At 43.4% G+C, this 18,038-nt stretch overlaps 2 protein-coding genes across 2 annotated transcripts in view; both read left to right on the forward strand.

The window, feature by feature from the left end:
- Window positions 1-610, forward strand: part of LOC139287363 (regulator of G-protein signaling 8-like) — a 5,625-nt gene extending 5,015 nt beyond the window's left edge. Inside the window, exon 4 of the mRNA XM_070908347.1 lies at window positions 416-610. Within this exon, the coding sequence (XP_070764448.1) occupies window positions 416-610 (195 nt within the window). The remainder of the gene's footprint in view (window positions 1-415) is intronic.
- A 13,103-nt stretch (window positions 611-13,713) lies between these two features.
- On the forward strand, window positions 13,714-15,466 carry rgs16 (regulator of G protein signaling 16). Its single transcript, XM_070908368.1, has 5 exons — window positions 13,714-13,834; window positions 14,021-14,104; window positions 14,221-14,282; window positions 14,402-14,568; window positions 14,741-15,466. The coding sequence occupies exons 1-5, from the start codon at window positions 13,791-13,793 to the stop codon at window positions 14,954-14,956; spliced, it is 573 nt and encodes a 190-aa protein (XP_070764469.1). The 5' UTR covers window positions 13,714-13,790; the 3' UTR covers window positions 14,957-15,466.
- The last annotated feature ends 2,572 nt before the right edge of the window (window positions 15,467-18,038 follow it).

The raw sequence follows: 18,038 nt of genomic DNA on the forward strand, positions 1-18,038 counted from the left end.
CACTTCCTTCCAGCATTGACGATGAATTGCGAAAACATTTGGCCACTTTTTTGGTCAGAACTGCTCTATCATAGCACACCGATTGGCTAACTCGACAAACCCACCTCCAGCTTGTTCGTTTCAGTTTCCGTTTAGTGAATTGCTCTTGAAACCACAAAATAGGTCATTTGTCACTGGCTTCCCATTGATGTGTTTTCTTCTAATCTACCATTGCTAATGATTGAGGTTTGGTTAGGTTTAAGCAGCCGAAGCTACTTGGTTAACGTTCATTGGTTACAAGATTGCAGTCCAATTTTGTGATGCGCATATATTGTAGTGTAAATTAAAGTGTCTTAAATCTCAAGTGTAATGGGGCCAATGTTGCTATGTGTGACTTCAAAATGTTAAACAGTGTTTGCTCTCCTCATCCTGGCAGGTAAACATTGACTACCGCACCAGAGAAAAGACCAAGCAGAGTCTGGAGGATCCGTCCCCAACCAGTCTCACCGAAGTCCAAGCTAAAGTCTACAGCCTCATGGAGAAAGACTCCTACCCTCGATTCCTCAGGTCCAAGATGTACCAGGATATAGTCAACAGGGCGCACGCACAAGGCCAGCGGAGGTCTGTTTGACCGAATCTGACGAAGACCACGGAGAACATAAAACTGGACCAATACTGTAAATCATCCAATTAACCCTTTGACATCACCCATGAATACTGTGAATCTGCGAGGACGGGGCGACATGCTTGACTGTTTTCCTTTGTCTACACCAGCTCCGTGCATGCAATCCCTCTAGAAAAGACGTGTCTTGGTGGACTGTGCTGTACAGTACAGTACAGTACAGAGGAGGAGATTGGATGAGGATAAGCTGATTGTTTTACCTCTACTTAGTGCTGGGCGATATATGTCCGAAAATAACATCACAAGGGCGAGAAACAACTGAAATGCCGCGGGCAATTCTTGATCTTGTGAAAAGCCATTTTCATTTTTCGACATGCACTTTGAGTTCCAGCTGCTAAACAAATCGACTTGAGAATGAAGCTCAAACTGTTTTTAGCTCAAGAATCAAGTTTGAGTTTTAGGATTGTTTTCAGTTTGTCAGCTTTGTTTGTATTCCTTTTATTAAAACCAATCCCAATCATCTTGGATGGCGCTAAGCGGGGGTGGGACACAGATGGCGGAAGGGGAGGAGTATTCCAACTGAATATATCCGGTGAGTCAGACTAGGGTTCCACAAGCCCGATGCTTGCAGAAAAGTGTATTTAACCAAAAGCACTGAGTTGATTTTATTCCATCAATCAAGAAAGAAATACAAGCGAGATTAAATCTCATTATCGCCCAGCACTACCTCTAACTTACCTTGAGTTCTGTCGTATACAGGCGGCTAGACCTGTTGTGGTAGTTTGTGTGTTTTACAGCGAACAATAAAGTGAGTGAACACTTCATTTCTGAAACTGTGCCAAACTAGATTGCACTTAGACATTGATATAGCGACATAATCCTGTGTATTGTAAACTCCTGCAGGTATTCTATGTGACTTTAAATGTATAAAAAAAAAAAATTAAAAAAAGGGTTGAATGAATTCGTGCTTTCAATTCCCTCAATTCAGGAAGCGGAAATGTACTAGCATCCCCGTTGAACTTGTTGTATATGGTATATACAGTGGATCCTATTGCACCAATAACTTGTGGCCGTCCCGTAATTATCATTCATGTCTTTTCGATTAGGGTTGATTACATGTAATGATGGCACTTTAGTTCAGTTACATGGCTTTAATCAGTTTCTTTGGACTACTGTAAAATAATTGAAACACCTTTTTAGTAAAATTGGGGGAAAAAACAAACAGTGATCGGCAGTCGGCGCTTCATTAAACTGAGTATCAAACACCCCCAATCCTGCTAGAAGTGAATTAAAAGCGACAGCCCCGACCCCCGTGGAATCTGTTCTGACTTTAAAAAAAAAAAACGTGTTGTGCAAATGTCCTAAATCATTTTCAGCATGATGCAATACTCATAAGTATTTCGATATTCTTTGTACTTGTACAGTATTTTATGAAAATGACTGCAACAAAAAAAAAATCTAGAAGATGTCAGTATGTGCTCCCCCAGCATTTGCACTCCTTTTTTTTAAATGACCTGATTGAAAAGTATTTCAGGGGGAGACAAAATATTTTCTTTAGTGCATGTGTGTACTGTATAGGCCAGACTGGCTGAACAACATATCGCCCTATATTGTACGTTACTGTGTTCCACATGAATGTAACCCCCCCCCCCCCCCCCCCCCACCTCCAATATATTTTGAGATTAAAAAATGAATCAGCATCTATACTTTGTGTGCTGCGTGACTTCATTCTCATACCAAAAGGGGTATCAGGGCTTTGAAAATGCATTCATCCTCCGATCAGACAAGACAGATTGACCTCGATTCTAATGCCATTTTATAACAGCGATGAAACCAGACCAGAAAAAAAAAAAAAAAACTTTTAATCTGGGGTGATTCATCACTCTATTTCAAAAATCATTTTAGGATTGTAATGTCTGATTTCTGTTTACCCTGGAATAACTAGCAGGCAAGAGATGGAATGAAAAATCAAATTACTGGCTGATGATCAACAAAGCCAGTTAATTGCTTTGCGTTTCGTCACATCCTGGGTCAGAGGTCGCAGCCCGGTGAGTCACGCAAAGTGAAGCGATGATGATGATGAAGAAGAACTAAAAACAGAACGACAATCAAACATTTATGGCATTATTTCTACCTCACAGCAGCAGCGCAGCTCGCCGGGAAACCAACGCTTTCTTAGTATCTGGGCCACTGGTGGGATGGAGTCGCCCACCGTGACATTACACATCCATTAACTTTGCTGCTGTTGTCAATGTGTTGCTGTCAACGGGGGAACGAAGAGCAGGGTGAATGTGGGACAGCACCCTGCTCAGCACAACACAACACAAGCCTATCTGGGCCATCTGAGCTGCAAACGTAGCCGAACACGTCTCACTGTGGAAGTGATTACAAGCCAAGCATCAACTAATAATCACGCTCATAATAATGACCCGTACAACCAGAATCCGAATCAGAAATACTTTTAAAAATATGTACTTCTTTTTTGTTTGTTTTTTTTTCCCCAGAAACGACTCAGAAAAAATATAAATTACATGAATGTAATTGGGCATCAGACAGTGAGTAAAACATGGTGAAGGTGGAATCAGTCATCATTGCTGATGCTGTCTTGGTGCTCTGCAGTTGGAAATACACTGTCTTTCACCCAATGGGTTAATGCAGCTGAAAGGCAGAACACACGCACTCCTTTACAAACTGCATTGGGGCTGGTGATTCTAAGCCGCTTTCCTGTGCAAACCTTGCATTCCCAAAGTTAAAAGTAAAAAGGCCTTATTTTCAATGCACTTCGACTGGATTTAAACAACAAAACAAATTGGATTTATGTGTGTGTTTTTTTTAATTGACAGCGACTAATGTGAAAACTGTGGTAATCCCATCAGTATTGCTACATCTCTTTATCTTCCTATCCCTTTTGTGTCTCTCCCTCCCCTCCTGCTCTCCAGCATCTCTCTCTCTCTGGTCTCTTCATCAATAGTAAACACAATACCCACGGTGCAGCACTGCCCATGACTATGGATCACGGGGAGGATGAGAAGGGACAGTTGATTACTCCTCCTGTTCGGCTCTGAGACAAACAACAGAAGCCATGCAGGGGGGGGGGGGGGCGGAAACAGCAAAACACATCTGACTGTCCGTTTTACAACGATGACCGGAAACAAAACAAAAAAACAAAACAGGTGAGTTTTATCGGACGCCACACCGGTCTCACGTGACTGTGATGATGCAAGGCGTAAATATGATTTAATTTTACAATTACTATTTTACTTTAGCGGGGATTTAACCATTTAACCCCTTTGTGCAAATGTTCCACCAAAACAAGTCCCCCCCCACCCCCCACCCAAGACACTATTTCGCAACGGCACCGTCACTACATCATGGGGGCAGCGCCGCCCAAGACGATTGGTTTTTTTTTCTCCCTATCCCAAAATGATGACGTGGGTTGTTTCTAGCTTTGTTGTGATTAGCTAAACAAACTACGTGAAGAACAACTGTGAAAACATTGCTAAAATCTACTGAACTAGTGTGCGCGAATGAAATGAATTCAATTATTAAATAACTAAAAGATCCAAGTTCCCTTAATTCACATTCCTGGATGTATTTTAGTGCCGGGGGGGGGGGGGGTAAACATGTTAGCCTATTGCTCATCATTCAACAAAAAAAAACAAAAATTAGGACTTACACTTACAGCACAGGCTTCTGAATTCTAAGTCCTCTTATTTTTAGTCACAGCAGTTCCTGCTGCTCCCCGATATTGACATTAGGTAGCAGGTACATTCACACTGTGAGTATGTGCTGTTGACGAGGGTCAAATATCAGTCCTGTTGTCTGTTTTTTTTTTTCACGGCTGTGAAATCTGTTTCAGCTCACTCAGATAAGCGCTGCTCCTCTCCAATTACAGTCCACCTCTGGCCAGTGACACACTTCACAACACACACACACACATACACACTTTCAAGAGGTTTATTATTAGTGCTGCCACAACTGGTACAATAATGAATGTACTGGAGTTCAAGGGCGTTTGAGGATAAAACGAAGAGCACGGGGGACAGCACAGAACGCACAGAAATTCAGAACAAAGGATTTCCAATGCGGCGTGACGGGCGTTAATCCTTGAGATTATAAATATACAAAAGTACAATATTTGATGTTTTTGCCCGCTGGCCCAGTGGCAGTGGCAGTAAAATGCTCCTAGTTATCACTGTTGGTTGCTGGCTCCACCAAATACTCAAATATAACGTCCAAAAGACATGGTCGCGATCGCCAAGAGGCCAGCTCCTAGACCACCAGAAGATGAGACGGTAGCGTATTGCTAAGAGGAAACAAGGTACTAACGTGTTTTCAGCTTCCTTCTTTTAAAGATAACAGTCGATCATTCATAAAACCATTTGTTTGGTAGTGGATAGTCTCGCATAGCCAGACCCTCTCCACACTTTGGAGAAAGGTTGGTGGGGGGGGGGGGACGCTCTGGCTTGTTGTGTTCTTCTTTAAACCAATCACAATCGTCTTGGGCGGCGCTGAGCCCAGGACGCAGCGACGGTGCACATGCAAAATAGTGTCTGGGGAGGGGGACATGTTTTTGGTGGAACATTTGCACATGGGGAGGCGAACCCTGGTGCGACAACGCCACCCTGGGAATTTCACCCAGAGAATAATCACTCACTTTACAGATTCTTGTAATAAAGATAAGAGCAGAGACATGAGTTTCCAGTTTAAAATTGATGGTCCTTTTATTTAGACAGAATTTAGTTGGGGCGTTAATAATCAGGTCAAAAAGTGTGGTCAGTTAAAAGACAAAAAAAAGATATTTTAAAATCCACCATACTAAGAGTCGTTACCAGTACTGAGAATATCCAAGGAAAATTAAACAAGGGACAAAAACAGCAATTGCCCCCAAACTCCTCCTTTGCACACACAGCATCCAGGTCAGGCAGGGGCCGACATCTTTTTCCTGTTCCTAGTGCAAGAGGTACATGACACGACCTTCCTGTCCGTCTCAACTGCACTTTGTGTTCAGTGCAAATGGTAACATGCCAACACCTAAAGCCAAGGTGGTGACCATGGTAAACATTACTGGCTAAACATCAGTGTGTTAACATTGTGAATACGAGCGTGTTAGCATGGCATTGTTAGCATTTAGTTCAAAGCCCAGCGTGGCTGTTGACTCTCAGTCTTGTTATAAAAGAAGTGCCTCCGCCTGTTCCGGATGTGCAAGGGGTCCAGCTGTCTGCTGCTTGTGAGACTTCTGCTATATTGCCTGAGGCACAATTACACACTGCACTGACGGTGCACACTCCCCGTACTTCCATTCACAGTTCCACGTAGTGAGTAAAGTTGGTGGTGTTGCCATGCGCAATCTTGCATGACCAAACAGAGGAAAGAATGGGGTGCAAACTCAAAGAAAAACCTAACAGAGCTTACAAGACGTAATTCTTTTTGATAATAACTAGCACAAAAACCACCACAGTAACGAACACCAGCAAGGAAGAACACATACATCATTTCGCAGATTATCACTTTAAATCTCAGGACAGTTTGCATATTGTAGGCTCGGCTGACCTCTGTCTAAACAGCCGCCCCCCCCCCCCCCCCGGAGAGACGTTACGGATCATAGTGTTGCTGAGCGGGGGAACACACTCCAGTGGTTATTGTTTAACAGCCACAGTGAGCATCTGCCTGGGCCTGTGGCAGGCTGCGCCTTCCCTCCCCAGAGAATGATCAGACAGATGAGCAAACCTGAGGCTGGCACATGCACGCTGCCACAGACGCACTCCCACAGAGACCACACAGGCCCACTTCACAAATGTTGAGAGGGTTTGGGGCGGGGGGGGGGGACAATTGTCCAAACACAAATTCTAGCATTTTTGCTTCAAATTGTGAATAGAATCTATCTGCGTGGATCGCAGTTCTAAAATCAAATATTTGGCTATCCCAACCAAGACTTCTGATATCTTTTGAAATATTTTAACCCAATAGTTTTTGTTAAACTTGATCATCATTCCGGTGGAATGTTAAGTGGCTGAGACACAGAAACATCTTGTGTCTTAAAGAATTTTAAATTCTAGTCCAGATCACGAACCGTCACATAGCCAGACTACATCTTGTTTTAATCAGGTTTAATCAACATCCAGGTTTTAAATAGGAGGTTTCAGTAAGCATTTGGATGTTTTCTACACTGAAGCCACGGTTGCATAATTACAGTGTCAAAGAGTACGGTCTAGACCGGCTCTAGATGAAAAGTGCCCTCAGATAACCTGTGAAATTGAATAGAATATTATGACAGGTCATGTTCCTCAGGAGTGATAGCAATTAAATAACACTCTGTCTTCTGTCTTTACTAAAACAGCATGTTTACGGAACTGCATGGCCTAGTTTTTCATTTTAAAGGAATAATTTGGCATTTTGGAAAAAAGCACTCATTCTCTTTTTCCCGCAAATGAGAGTTAAATGAGAAGCTTGATACCACTCTTAGCTTAGCATAAAGATTGAAAACCGCTAGCCTGGCTCTGTCCAAAGGTAGCAAAATCCTCACGACAAGTTCTGGATTTCATCACGTTTGAACAGAGCCAGGCTGGCTGTCTTCCCCCTTGTTTCCAACAAATAAGCATATTTCTCAAAAATGGCTAAACTATTCCTTTTAACTTATTTGTTGTTGTAATGTTTGAGAAATTGGTAAAAATGTTTCAGAACAGCCTCCACTTTCTCAATTGAGCTAAGTGAAAAACTGTGGGGTGGCTTTGCAAGCCTACAAGTTTCTAAGCGTGTACTTTATATATACACTCCAACTCCCTACTCCATATATATACTAAATCTAGTACCAAATGACCGTGCGACTATGATGAAATGATGTGCATGTCATCTAGAATTTTCCAAAAGATTGATTTTGGGTATCAATTTGACGTTGACATCATCCGCGAAAATGTTCAAAGTGTTAAAGTTAAAGTATTCTAACCATGCGATTCTAGATTAATATACAGATGTGATAAATGATGATGGTATTAAACACTGATAAATTACCAAAATGCCTCTTCATTAATCAAGGATGACCAACGTGTGTGATTTGTTTTGGGGGGTTTTTGAGAACCAAAATAAGCGAAATCAATCACCCATCCTTTTTGTTTGGATGTGTAGCTCCATCGGCAAGAATTTCCCAGCAATTCACCTTTCTGTTTCCATTCGCTCATTCATTTAAACGGGCTTTCAGCCGTCCCCTTCCGATCTATACTGAGTCACCACTCTGAGGGACCTTCAGCAAAGACAAACAAACAAACAAGGCGACGTAATGCCGGGAAAACCTTCCAGACACTTCCTGTGGCATTGACCTGAGACTAGGATGTTGGGTTTTTTTTTTTCTTTTTTCCTATTTACCTTCTCTTCTCCAACACACACACACACACACACACACACACACACACAGGCCATGAACACAAACAAGCCACAAACACGGGGCCGTTACTCGAATATGATTGCTTCTGTTTGTGTTTTCATCGCTTCCTCGGGCATAAAGTCACACCAAGTCTACGGGGAAGCTTGTCCGCCACATTGGCCTCCATTCTGCTTTATTGACTGCACAGCGACGGCGCACACCCTGGCAGTACGCTTGGAAGTCCACACATAAGACAACTCCGAGTGTGTCATCGGAGCAGCTGCTCAGTGTGTTTGTTCCGCAGCGTAATGTGTACGCTCTGTATTGTGGAAGTGATTTGCGATCGGCATCACAAAGCAAAGCAAATTTAACAGCTGGTTAATGCTTCGCGGGGGGAAACAAAGGAGTGCGGCCTCCTTGCTGGAGCATGTGGAGAGCTGAATTGTCCTCCGGAGCACAATAGTTTTTTTTCTTTTTTTTTTAGCTGCGTCGTCGTCATCATCAACAACAGGAACATAAGGAGCAAGTTGTTAATGTTGTTTGTTACTATCTGTTCAACAGCAAACCTAATTCTGACTCAGTGAGTTTTTCTATCAAGGAGAGATCGACTGACTTGAGTTGCCGGTTTGAAAGATAAATCGAAACGAGAATAATGCAGTCTAATACAACAGCTCCGCACTTAATCTAACCGTCATGGAGGTTAATATGTGCAGCTTTTTTTGGAAATATTTGAGTTTTTTGGGACTTTTTGTTGAATTGTTGGAGGCGTAGTTTGTAGTGCTTTTGAATTGCGTTGCGTTGAGGTGTTTCTAACATTTAGTCTACCCTCATTGATAAAGACACCGCAAAGTGTGTGTGCCATTGGAATCCATGCAGCTAATTGGCCCTGGGTTACCATTGGAATCCATTCTAACTTCTGTAAATTCAAGCTAAGCCGTGTACTGGGGATATGTGATCATCTGTACAGTGCAAAAAGAATAATGCGCAGTTCATCTTTAAGAAGATGGAGAGCGCTTCTTTTGTGTAATCCTATTTCCCACCTGATACCGGTACGGTACTAATGGGGTTAAGATTTGAATTCTGGTTCTGCTATTCTGCTGTGGTAATCATTTCATAGAGATAAGAGGACTTTCCTCAGCTCCTTGGCCTACTCTCTATGCTAATGGAAGCTCTCAACCTTCACAAGGAACGATGGCCAATAACACATTGCCATCAGGGTGTAATTTACCATCATATAACTTACTATTATTGCCTGTTGGTGGTCTTTTTTGTTGTTGTTTCGGGCTGCTCTGTAATCGACAAGGGGGTGAGAGTGAGGTACCAGGGACCTCATCTGATTTATTTGTCATTTTCTCTCTCTGGCAACAATGCTTCATGGAGGGTGGCATAACAGCATCCCCCGAAGAGAGGATGATCCAAATCCCGCTTTCTCATCTCCGCAGCCGAACCCCAGATGGAGGTGAACAGTGAAAGGGGCACGCTGAGCTGAGGATGAGCTTTCTCTCCATCACAGCTGAGCCCAAATTAAAACCAAAGGTCTTCACCGGGCTGGAGACGGACGGACTGAGGTAGGAAAAAGGCAGCGTGAGGTAAAAGGGCTTAGCCTGAATGCAAATGATATGAATGGAACTGTGGGTTGAGGTAAAGTAGGGCCCTGAGATGTGTCCTAAACTGGCCTCAGCCCAGATTCGGTCCCAGAGGTGATGAAGCGAGCTCGGAGTGAGATGTGACCTTTCATTTGAAACTCACTCAAACAAATAAATGTCACTTCTGGTTTATCAGGATTGCCTGGTGACGCGTTTCTTTGGTGCCATTCAATATTCTAATATGACACATTCATGATGAATTGTGGGTTATTTTTTCCCCCAGCGTTCTCATATGTAGGCCATTTTGAAAGACATCGATAAATGTGGGTGTTGAGCTCTTTAACTGTCTTTGTCTGTGTCACATGAATTCAACACAAAGATATGAGTTTCTTGAGTCATTTTATTTCGTAATGGTCTCTGTCTTCAGAAATGGTGGAGGATCAGTCACATCTTTGGCAACAAAGCCCTCATTCAAGGCTTGCTCCAAATATATGAGGCCATGGTCTGTTGATCCAGTGTGTTGTTGTGAAGGGGGGAAGAAATGCCAGGAGCCTCCCGAGATCATAACCAGATGGAAAATGTGAACACGAGATGCTACTATTATTGCTCACCCATCGAGTAGCTGCAATGTGATTAACAGAGGACAGAATCTTCCAGTCAGCTACCTAAGATATCTGTCTAGAGACCGGGAACATAGCTTCATTCAACCCAGGGTCAACAGGTAACCAATGATTGCAGTGACAGGTGACACTGACAACAAGAACAGTGACAACAACAAGAAGGACCGAAGTAATAAGACTGAAATCCAGTTTGACATGTCAACAAAGGTTGTGCATTTGAAACACGCGAGCAAGCAAAGCGTCATCAAAAGTTGGCGGTAAAGTTAGCTAAACTAGCACTTGTACTGCAGCAGTTTCTGACGACATCTACTTTTCCATTGAAGGTTGAGTGCGCTTATTGTCCCCAGACGAAGGCACCTTTTCAAATTAAGCTAATGCCAAAAATGCATCTATCTCAACAGCTTCAATACAGTCATTGAGATGTTGTTGAAAAACCAACCTTTTGACATCAAAAGTACCTTTTTCAGTTTTTAACAGAGAGGTCTTTTGACCGGCAAACGATTACTGTGAACAACTGGGTTAGGGTTAGGTCTGACTGCAACTCGTGACTTTCCGGGTACTCAAAGAACTCTCCTAAAATGCTCCCAGACAAGGACTCTTTCTAGGATTGAAATGTGGGCAAATCACTACTGATAGCGTCACTGTGTGTTAGCGATGACCATTTAAAACCATGCATAGATGAATCCATACAGTATGAGGAGAATATAGTGTAAAATAACGCATGACTGTCCAAAGGCGACAATTAGACAGAGGTTTCAATTCACCGGAAGAGTCTTTCTGAGAATTAAGATGTTAAAACCTTCTGTCGCAGCTTGAGCTCACCTCTCTTTTTGTTGTTACATTGGGTTGGTTATCGTTGTTACATGCCAAATACACCAGCAGCGGTATGTTTCTCGGAACCCGTTATAATCCCCAGCAGTGTCAAAATAAATATAGTTTTCAACTTAATGTTAAGTGTTACAGCAGTAGAATAGAAATCGTGTTGGAGCACATGTTGATGCAAGGTGTTCCAGTTTGATAGAGCTGTTCATACGTTTGTGTGTGTGTGTGTATTGTCAGCCAGCTTCAAGGACAGTGAATCCCCAGTTCCCAGAAAGGCCCCATTCGCTCAACAATATTATACACCTTCGTTCTTTTATCCTCTCGTTTCCGGTTGTCCTTTGTCACATTGACAGAAGGAGCGCAGTAGTGTGCTGACATCACAGCATGAGTGTATGAGTGGGTGAGTGGGTGGCCCGGGTTCCCCCCCAGGCTTCTCAGCAAACCATTGTCCTGTACCCGGCAATAAACGGTGCAATTAAATCCTCCTCCAGCACAATGAATCGGGACAGGTTGGGTAATCCCTGTGCGGTTGTCTTTCTACCCAGGCGGGGGCCATCCACTCTACATTGTCTTGGTACACTGTGAGCTCTTGCTAAATGCTTGCATACAGACAGTGCCCTTCGCACTGCTTCCTTGTGAGCCTGGTGACATCCTTAGTCTGGACTAAACAGTTCCAATTGTCGAACAACATCAGTCTACCTCCACTGTTGCATCTGAGAGGACGCAATCATCATTCACACAATCGCAAAAGGTCGCTTGTCAGGAAAGCGCATAGGTCGTTTTAAAGCATTTGAACAAATGACCAAAGCCATCATTTGTCTTTAAAGGGTCAGTCAATTCAAATTCTATGGTTAGGTTTTCTTTTTGTCAACAAATTCCATGAAAAGACCAAAACTGCATTCCCTGTGTATCCAAAGCCTTAGATAGCTTGTTCCTCTGCGCCATATAGCGCTCCGTTGTTGTCCAGAAACCACAAAAACACATGCGCCTCACCATTGGAGCGGGTGACAGGTTCCTTTGTTGAGATGAACATGGGCACCGTAGTTTATCCCCACTAAATCCCACATGCGCCCCTTCTGATGCCGTAAATACACACTAGTGTGTATTAATCTGCCGCTGAAAATAGTCCCCAACGAGTGCCCCGCTGTTTTAGGAAATGATTTGCGTCACTTAAGTTACTTCATTCGTGCTGACTTTTGGGTGAAGGTGCTGTGTTTACCCCCTCCATCCACCCATGCAGACTTTGTTGTTCTTCGCAGCCTCGCCGGACTTCCTCCTTTGCTCCCCGTCGCAATTGCTGTGGCCACTGGGAGGATGGTCTTCTTTTTATTAGAGGAGAGTAACGTGGCTATTAACAGAGCTGATTTCATCTATCACACAGCCCCGTTGGCTCTCACTTCCTCGAAAACGCCCGTGGCTGTACACTTATGTAACGGCCGCAGTACAATGTTTCCGCTGTCATTTGGGAAACGGTGGTTGGAGGTTCTTTTAAACACACATTGAAATTCAAAGAGAAAAACAAACATTCACTAAAACAGATGTTATTGCGAAGGATCTCTGCTTTAATCGGCTAACTTCTCTATTTTATGAAACATGCCAGCTAGGGGCCGCTGAAAAGCACTGCAAGTAATGTGTTAGTCGCTACCAGCCACGTATTGCCGTCAATTATCTAATGTCCCTTTTTAATCTGAATTATATGACAAATCCCCAACAAGCAACCATGCAGCTCGCCATATGGGAAACGGTCCCACTTCAGCTTTATTGCGTCAAGCAGTTGGTTGTACACCCAGCTTGCTTACAGTAATGTAATTAAACTAAGTCAATACCACATTTCCTTCCCATCATTCCCTGGAATTAACACTCATCAGGCCCGTAAAGAGGGTGAGTGTGATTGTGTTTAACCAATAGAAAGGTTCTTTATCAACCTGCCTATTTCTTCAATTATGTCTTCTATGTGCAAAGCAGGGCCATGAGCCAGGAACAAAGGAGCTGTCGAGAAGTGATTTGACAACATGGGATGTTATTAGTGATTGCGTTGTACTCAGATTGATTGATTGATTCGTTGAATGAAGCCTTTATTTATACAGGGGGGACGTTACTGAGGGCAATCTCTGTTTAAACAATTAATCTCTTGTGTTTAACAATTAAACACAAGTTAGAAGCTAAAAGTTGTTCCAAAAAAAATCAAATAAAAGACTCAATATGACAAATAAATGATATCAGAAGACAAAGATGTCACTCAAAAGTGTCACATTTGGCGTTGATGTTTCAACAGGTTTGGGAATATTCTGGAGGTCATTTCATTTCGGAGGTACGAAATATCTTAAAGCTGGCTTCCAAGAGCCTGCATGCACAACGATAAATAGACACAGTGTTCTCACGTCTACACGCTGGATGGAGGTTTATTTTTTGTACTTTCATGTGTGCAAATAACTCTCTTTCAAGACCCGAAGAGATCCGCTGTGGTGTGTTTTCAGGGACATGCAAGAAAGACAGAGCATAGAATGTCAGTGGCTTTTATCATTTACAGTAATTTCCCAGCCTCATCCTTGCATATCTTCCCCCATTTTATGACTTTGTGTCCCTCCCTCGCTCTGTCTCTCTCTCTCTCTCTCCCTCTCTGTGATTGGCTGAGAGGGCTGATGACACGTCAGAGGCAGGGGAGGTAGGACTATAAAACTCTCTGTTCCGGCTCTGTCCAGACACACAGACAATCTCGCCACACGCTGAGCTTCACCAAACGGATATTTGTACACTACCCGACCACCGACACCACCCACTACCAGCTCCAACCTGCTGCTATGTGTAAAGGACTAGCATCCCTGCCCACCTGCTGCTTGGAAAGGTACATGAAGCTTCATGCAACCACTCACATGGCTGATGTTTGGGGATTTGGATTACAAGATATGGAACACAGCTGTTTTTTTTTAACTGTGCCATTTGTGGTGAATTGTACGCACAGAAATGGCTTGAGGGTAAGCGGTCAAAGTCTTTTGAGAAATGTGTCTAACTTGTTTTCTTTACCTTTCAGGGCCAAGGAGCTGAAGGCAAGGCTGGGAAGCATTTTGCAAAAACCCAATTGGAATCTACCCGGCTGCAAAATAGGGCAAAATAAGTAAGCATCGCACATACTGTACTATATATTACTACCATTTCATTTTACATTTATTGTCACTGTGTGCTTGATTTAAAATTCTGGGTTAAATGGAACTTTGCTTGATCTATTTTCAGGCCAACCCTGGAGGAATGCCTTAGGTGGAAACAGTCCTTTGAAAAACTCCTGTCCAGCAAATGTAAGTAAACATCTAGAAAAAAGAGCGTGTGCAAATGCCAGTGAATACTGTAGACACATTGCAGCCCCTGCAGGACCATTATGTGCCATTAAGTAATCAAATTTGCTCTCTTTCCTCAGACGGACTGTGTGCCTTCACAGCCTTCCTGGTATCCGAGTTCAGCGAGGAGAACGTTGCGTTCTACTTTGCCTGTGAGGATTACAGGAGTACCAAGTCTCCAGCCAAGCTACAGGCCAAAGCCCAGAAAATCTACGATGAGTTCATCGGCAGCGACGCTCCCCGGGAGGTAAGGAATCTGAATCTTAAAAGTTAGATGATGAGGCCCAAAAACCAGCATTTCCCTTTCATTCCAAAACATAGATTTCCAGTTATATGCCCATTTAGCCAGTTGTCCTCCAAAAAAAAATGAAAAACTCTCAGAGGACTAATCTGGTTCTGTCTCTGTCCCATTTTTCCAGATTAACATTGACCACGAAACTCGTGACATCACCAAAGCCAACATGCTGGCTCTGACATCTTCGTGCTTCGACTCGGCCCAGCACAAGATCTACATGCTCATGGCCAAAGACTGCTACCCCCGCTTCCTCCGCTCCCCGGCCTACAGGGATCTAGTGTGCCAAGCCACGGCAAGCGCCAAGGCCACCAAGCAGCCCCGGCAGGAGAAGAAGGCGTGAAATGTCTCCGTGAGCCGATGGAGGATCGTTAGTGGTCACCTTTTTTTAGGGGTTGAGGAGGCAAGACAGGCATTTCGGTAGGTGCTGCATCGCGAGGCTGGTTGCGGACACAGATCGCCGCGAGAGGAGCAGCGGTTTGGGGGGGGGCGTGTTCTGTAGACGCCGTCTATTTCGAAGAATAGACTGACTGACTGGAAAATGGAGGAAAAGTTGATGCCTTAAGTGGACTGCTGTGTGAAAACAAATGAAGTTTGGACAGCTAAGTCAAGTGAAAGTGTAACACACGGAGTGACAATCGCACATGAGGGGCGGGAGAAGCGGGAAAAGCACTTTTCTTTGCCATCAGGCAAACTCTTGTGGTCGTGATGTACAGTGTCCATCTGTCAGTCTTAACACTGTTTGTCAACAGGCACGTTAGAGTCCTTTATTTGCCTGCAATATATTTGTTGCATTCTTACCAAACAAAAATGTGCAATTTAATTTATAATATCATAATATTTATATCACTGTTGTTTGTTTTGTTTTTGTTTTTTTTACATACCAGCAAATAAACTAAATTATTTGAAAAATAAAACATTTGAAACCAAAAAAACATGAAATGTGTTGTCCTTATTGAACAAAGTCATGGTTTAAATATAATTTTTTTTAATTTGGGATAGAAGATGAGTTTCAGAGCCACAAACTTTAAAATAAATTTAAAAAAAAACAAAAACATTTCACAGTTTATTATGGCACATTTAGCCTCTACCATGGGTATTTTCAGTATCTCATTTAGCCCAGTGGCATAGATGAAACATCAAATATAAACATATGGTCAGGTGTACTTGTGCAAACACCCAGAGTCTGCATGTCTCATCATTCACACTCCCTGATACAACAGCGACACGACGCATTTGCTCTCCATCATGAGACGTGAGAGGTGAACAGCAGTCTTGCACGACATCAGCTGCAGATGATGTTGTGCCGGACTGTTGCTCACCTAGGAAACCGCTCTGCTCGGTGTCATGAAGAACAGACAACGACGGCATCCGTCTGCTCTGAGCTTCTGTCGCGTGTCGTGCGAATGGGGGAAAAAAAGAGCTCTCCGGCAAACAGGAAGCACAGAGGTACCGGTGTGACGGCACTAACGTAATAGGGGGAGCAATCATTAGAGTTATCATTGCCTTAGCAACCCGTTCGCACCACTGCTGTCTGCAAACCAAGCAGGACATAACAGAGAGATTATACAAAAACCCTCCAAAGCCCTGTGGTTAGGTAATAATGACAATGATTACGGTGATAACGCTGGCTGATCTCATTTGTTCTCATTAAAATGTTAACCATTGCCGTTGTGATTGCTTCGGTAAAGTGCCTTTCACTGGCTGTGCAGAACGTGGCTGAAATGTCTGCTTTGCCTATTTAGATGTCATCAGTGCAGAGTGGAGCCAGTGTCAGGTGGACAACAGCTGGCCCTGATGCATATGAACATCTCATAATGCCGCCCACCCTCTCCATGGTAACCCTTTGACATTTTTATCTCGATCCAAGCATAGCAATGACCACCTGCAAGTGACTGGTTTTAATGGATGTGGACCTCTCTCTCTCTCTCTCGTTTCTGAGAGCTTCACTTCCTGCCTTTGTGTGTTACCTGTCCTGATTGGTTTCACCTGCCCCTCGTTATCCCTATCCCTAACCCCCCCCCTGCCCTGCCCTGCCCTGCCCCACCCGCCGTGACAGATACATTTTCACGTGTTGTGAACAGTGCGGCAGGGGACATCCAAGATGTATATTTTCAGTTTTCAAGACACAGGGAGGGGGGAGAAAGTCAAGACAAGTCAAGACTGAACACACTTGAAATGTTGGTTGTGATCCTGTGCTGCACTGCTGGGTATGTTGTTGGACCAAGAAGTAGCAGCAAGATCTATTTTCAAGCTATTGTTTGGGTTTCATGGCCCAGACGTTCACTTTAAGGTCTCAGTCTCTGCCACAGTTTTCAGCAAAAGGACTGATGAGCCCACTGTTCTCTATTTCTCCAGCACCAGTCAGGGACTGCTGGTGAACACAGCTAAAGAGTCGGATATCTTTCTTCCATGGTAAAACATGACGGCGATGTGTGGTGGCTGTGTGTGTCTGTCAGCTTGTTTTGAGTATTTCCGCGCCCTACTGGCCACAAGAGGATTAACGCAGCTTTAAAAGGAGTCGATGTGGCCAACTTCAGGCTAAATCCTGCGCGGTGGAAAGCATTTTGCGCTGACATATATGGATTGAAAGGTTCAAGTCTGCGGCATGCGTTTTAAGTTGGTCGTTGTCAGTCAAGCTGCCCTTCTGTGTTCATGTACGTAAGGAGGGAACATATGTGCCACGGTCTCCAGTGTCCCAAGTCGCACGAACTATAGCCGTAACTATAAGCTCTCAGCCACAACTCCGTCACGGCTTCCCCGGAGATTACAGTTCACCCGACCACAAGCGTGGAAGTGAATCGAACATAGTTTGCTGTGCTCAAAGTATTCAACAGCAATCTTCCTTCCATGGAAACACTAAACCACAAACCCCGCTGCGAGCAGTAGTTCATTGGAACTACATATATAGTTACAATGGGACTGTCTGGAAAGAAATGGGGTAAAACAGACCACCAGGCGTCTGCCAATTTCAGCCAGTTTACCCCAGTCTGATTAACAGTCTAATGAATATTGAAATGTAATTGAATCACTTTCTGTATAAGTGGCAAATGGATGTTCTCTGAAGTGCCTTTTCATAATACTGGCCTTGTTGGTTGTATCCACATGCCGTTATGCCAGAAGGAGTACAAAGGCCAATAATACAATTGTTCCATTTTTAGTTACATTTATGCCCATAAATAGCTCTCGATGCGCTCCAAGCTAACACTCAGCTGACCCCTATTCCACATGGTAGGATTCTCCTGAGGACAAATATTGTACCAGGACACAAAGCTGACCTAGTTGCAGATTCTTTTCTCTTACATGTCCAACATTAAAACGTTTAAAAAAGTTTTTAATCAAATACGTGAGGTTGTTTTTTGTTTAGATTTTTTTTCTTAGTTACTAGAAAGAAACATTATATATATATATATATATATATATAT

This window comes from Enoplosus armatus, chromosome 7 (assembly GCF_043641665.1).
Source record: "Enoplosus armatus isolate fEnoArm2 chromosome 7, fEnoArm2.hap1, whole genome shotgun sequence".
Lineage (NCBI taxonomy): Eukaryota > Metazoa > Chordata > Actinopteri > Centrarchiformes > Enoplosidae > Enoplosus > Enoplosus armatus.

Excerpts from the sequence above, each read along its gene's own strand:
- rgs16 (XM_070908368.1), top strand. The coding sequence starts at position 13,791 with ATGTGTAAAGGACTAGCATCCCTGCCCACCTGCTGCTTGGAAAG. Across the intron at positions 14,105-14,220 it reads TGCAAAATAGGGCAAAATAA|GCCAACCCTGGAGGAATGCC; the intron begins GTAAGCATCGCA and ends ATCTATTTTCAG. Across the intron at positions 14,569-14,740 it reads GCAGCGACGCTCCCCGGGAG|ATTAACATTGACCACGAAAC; the intron begins GTAAGGAATCTG and ends CCATTTTTCCAG.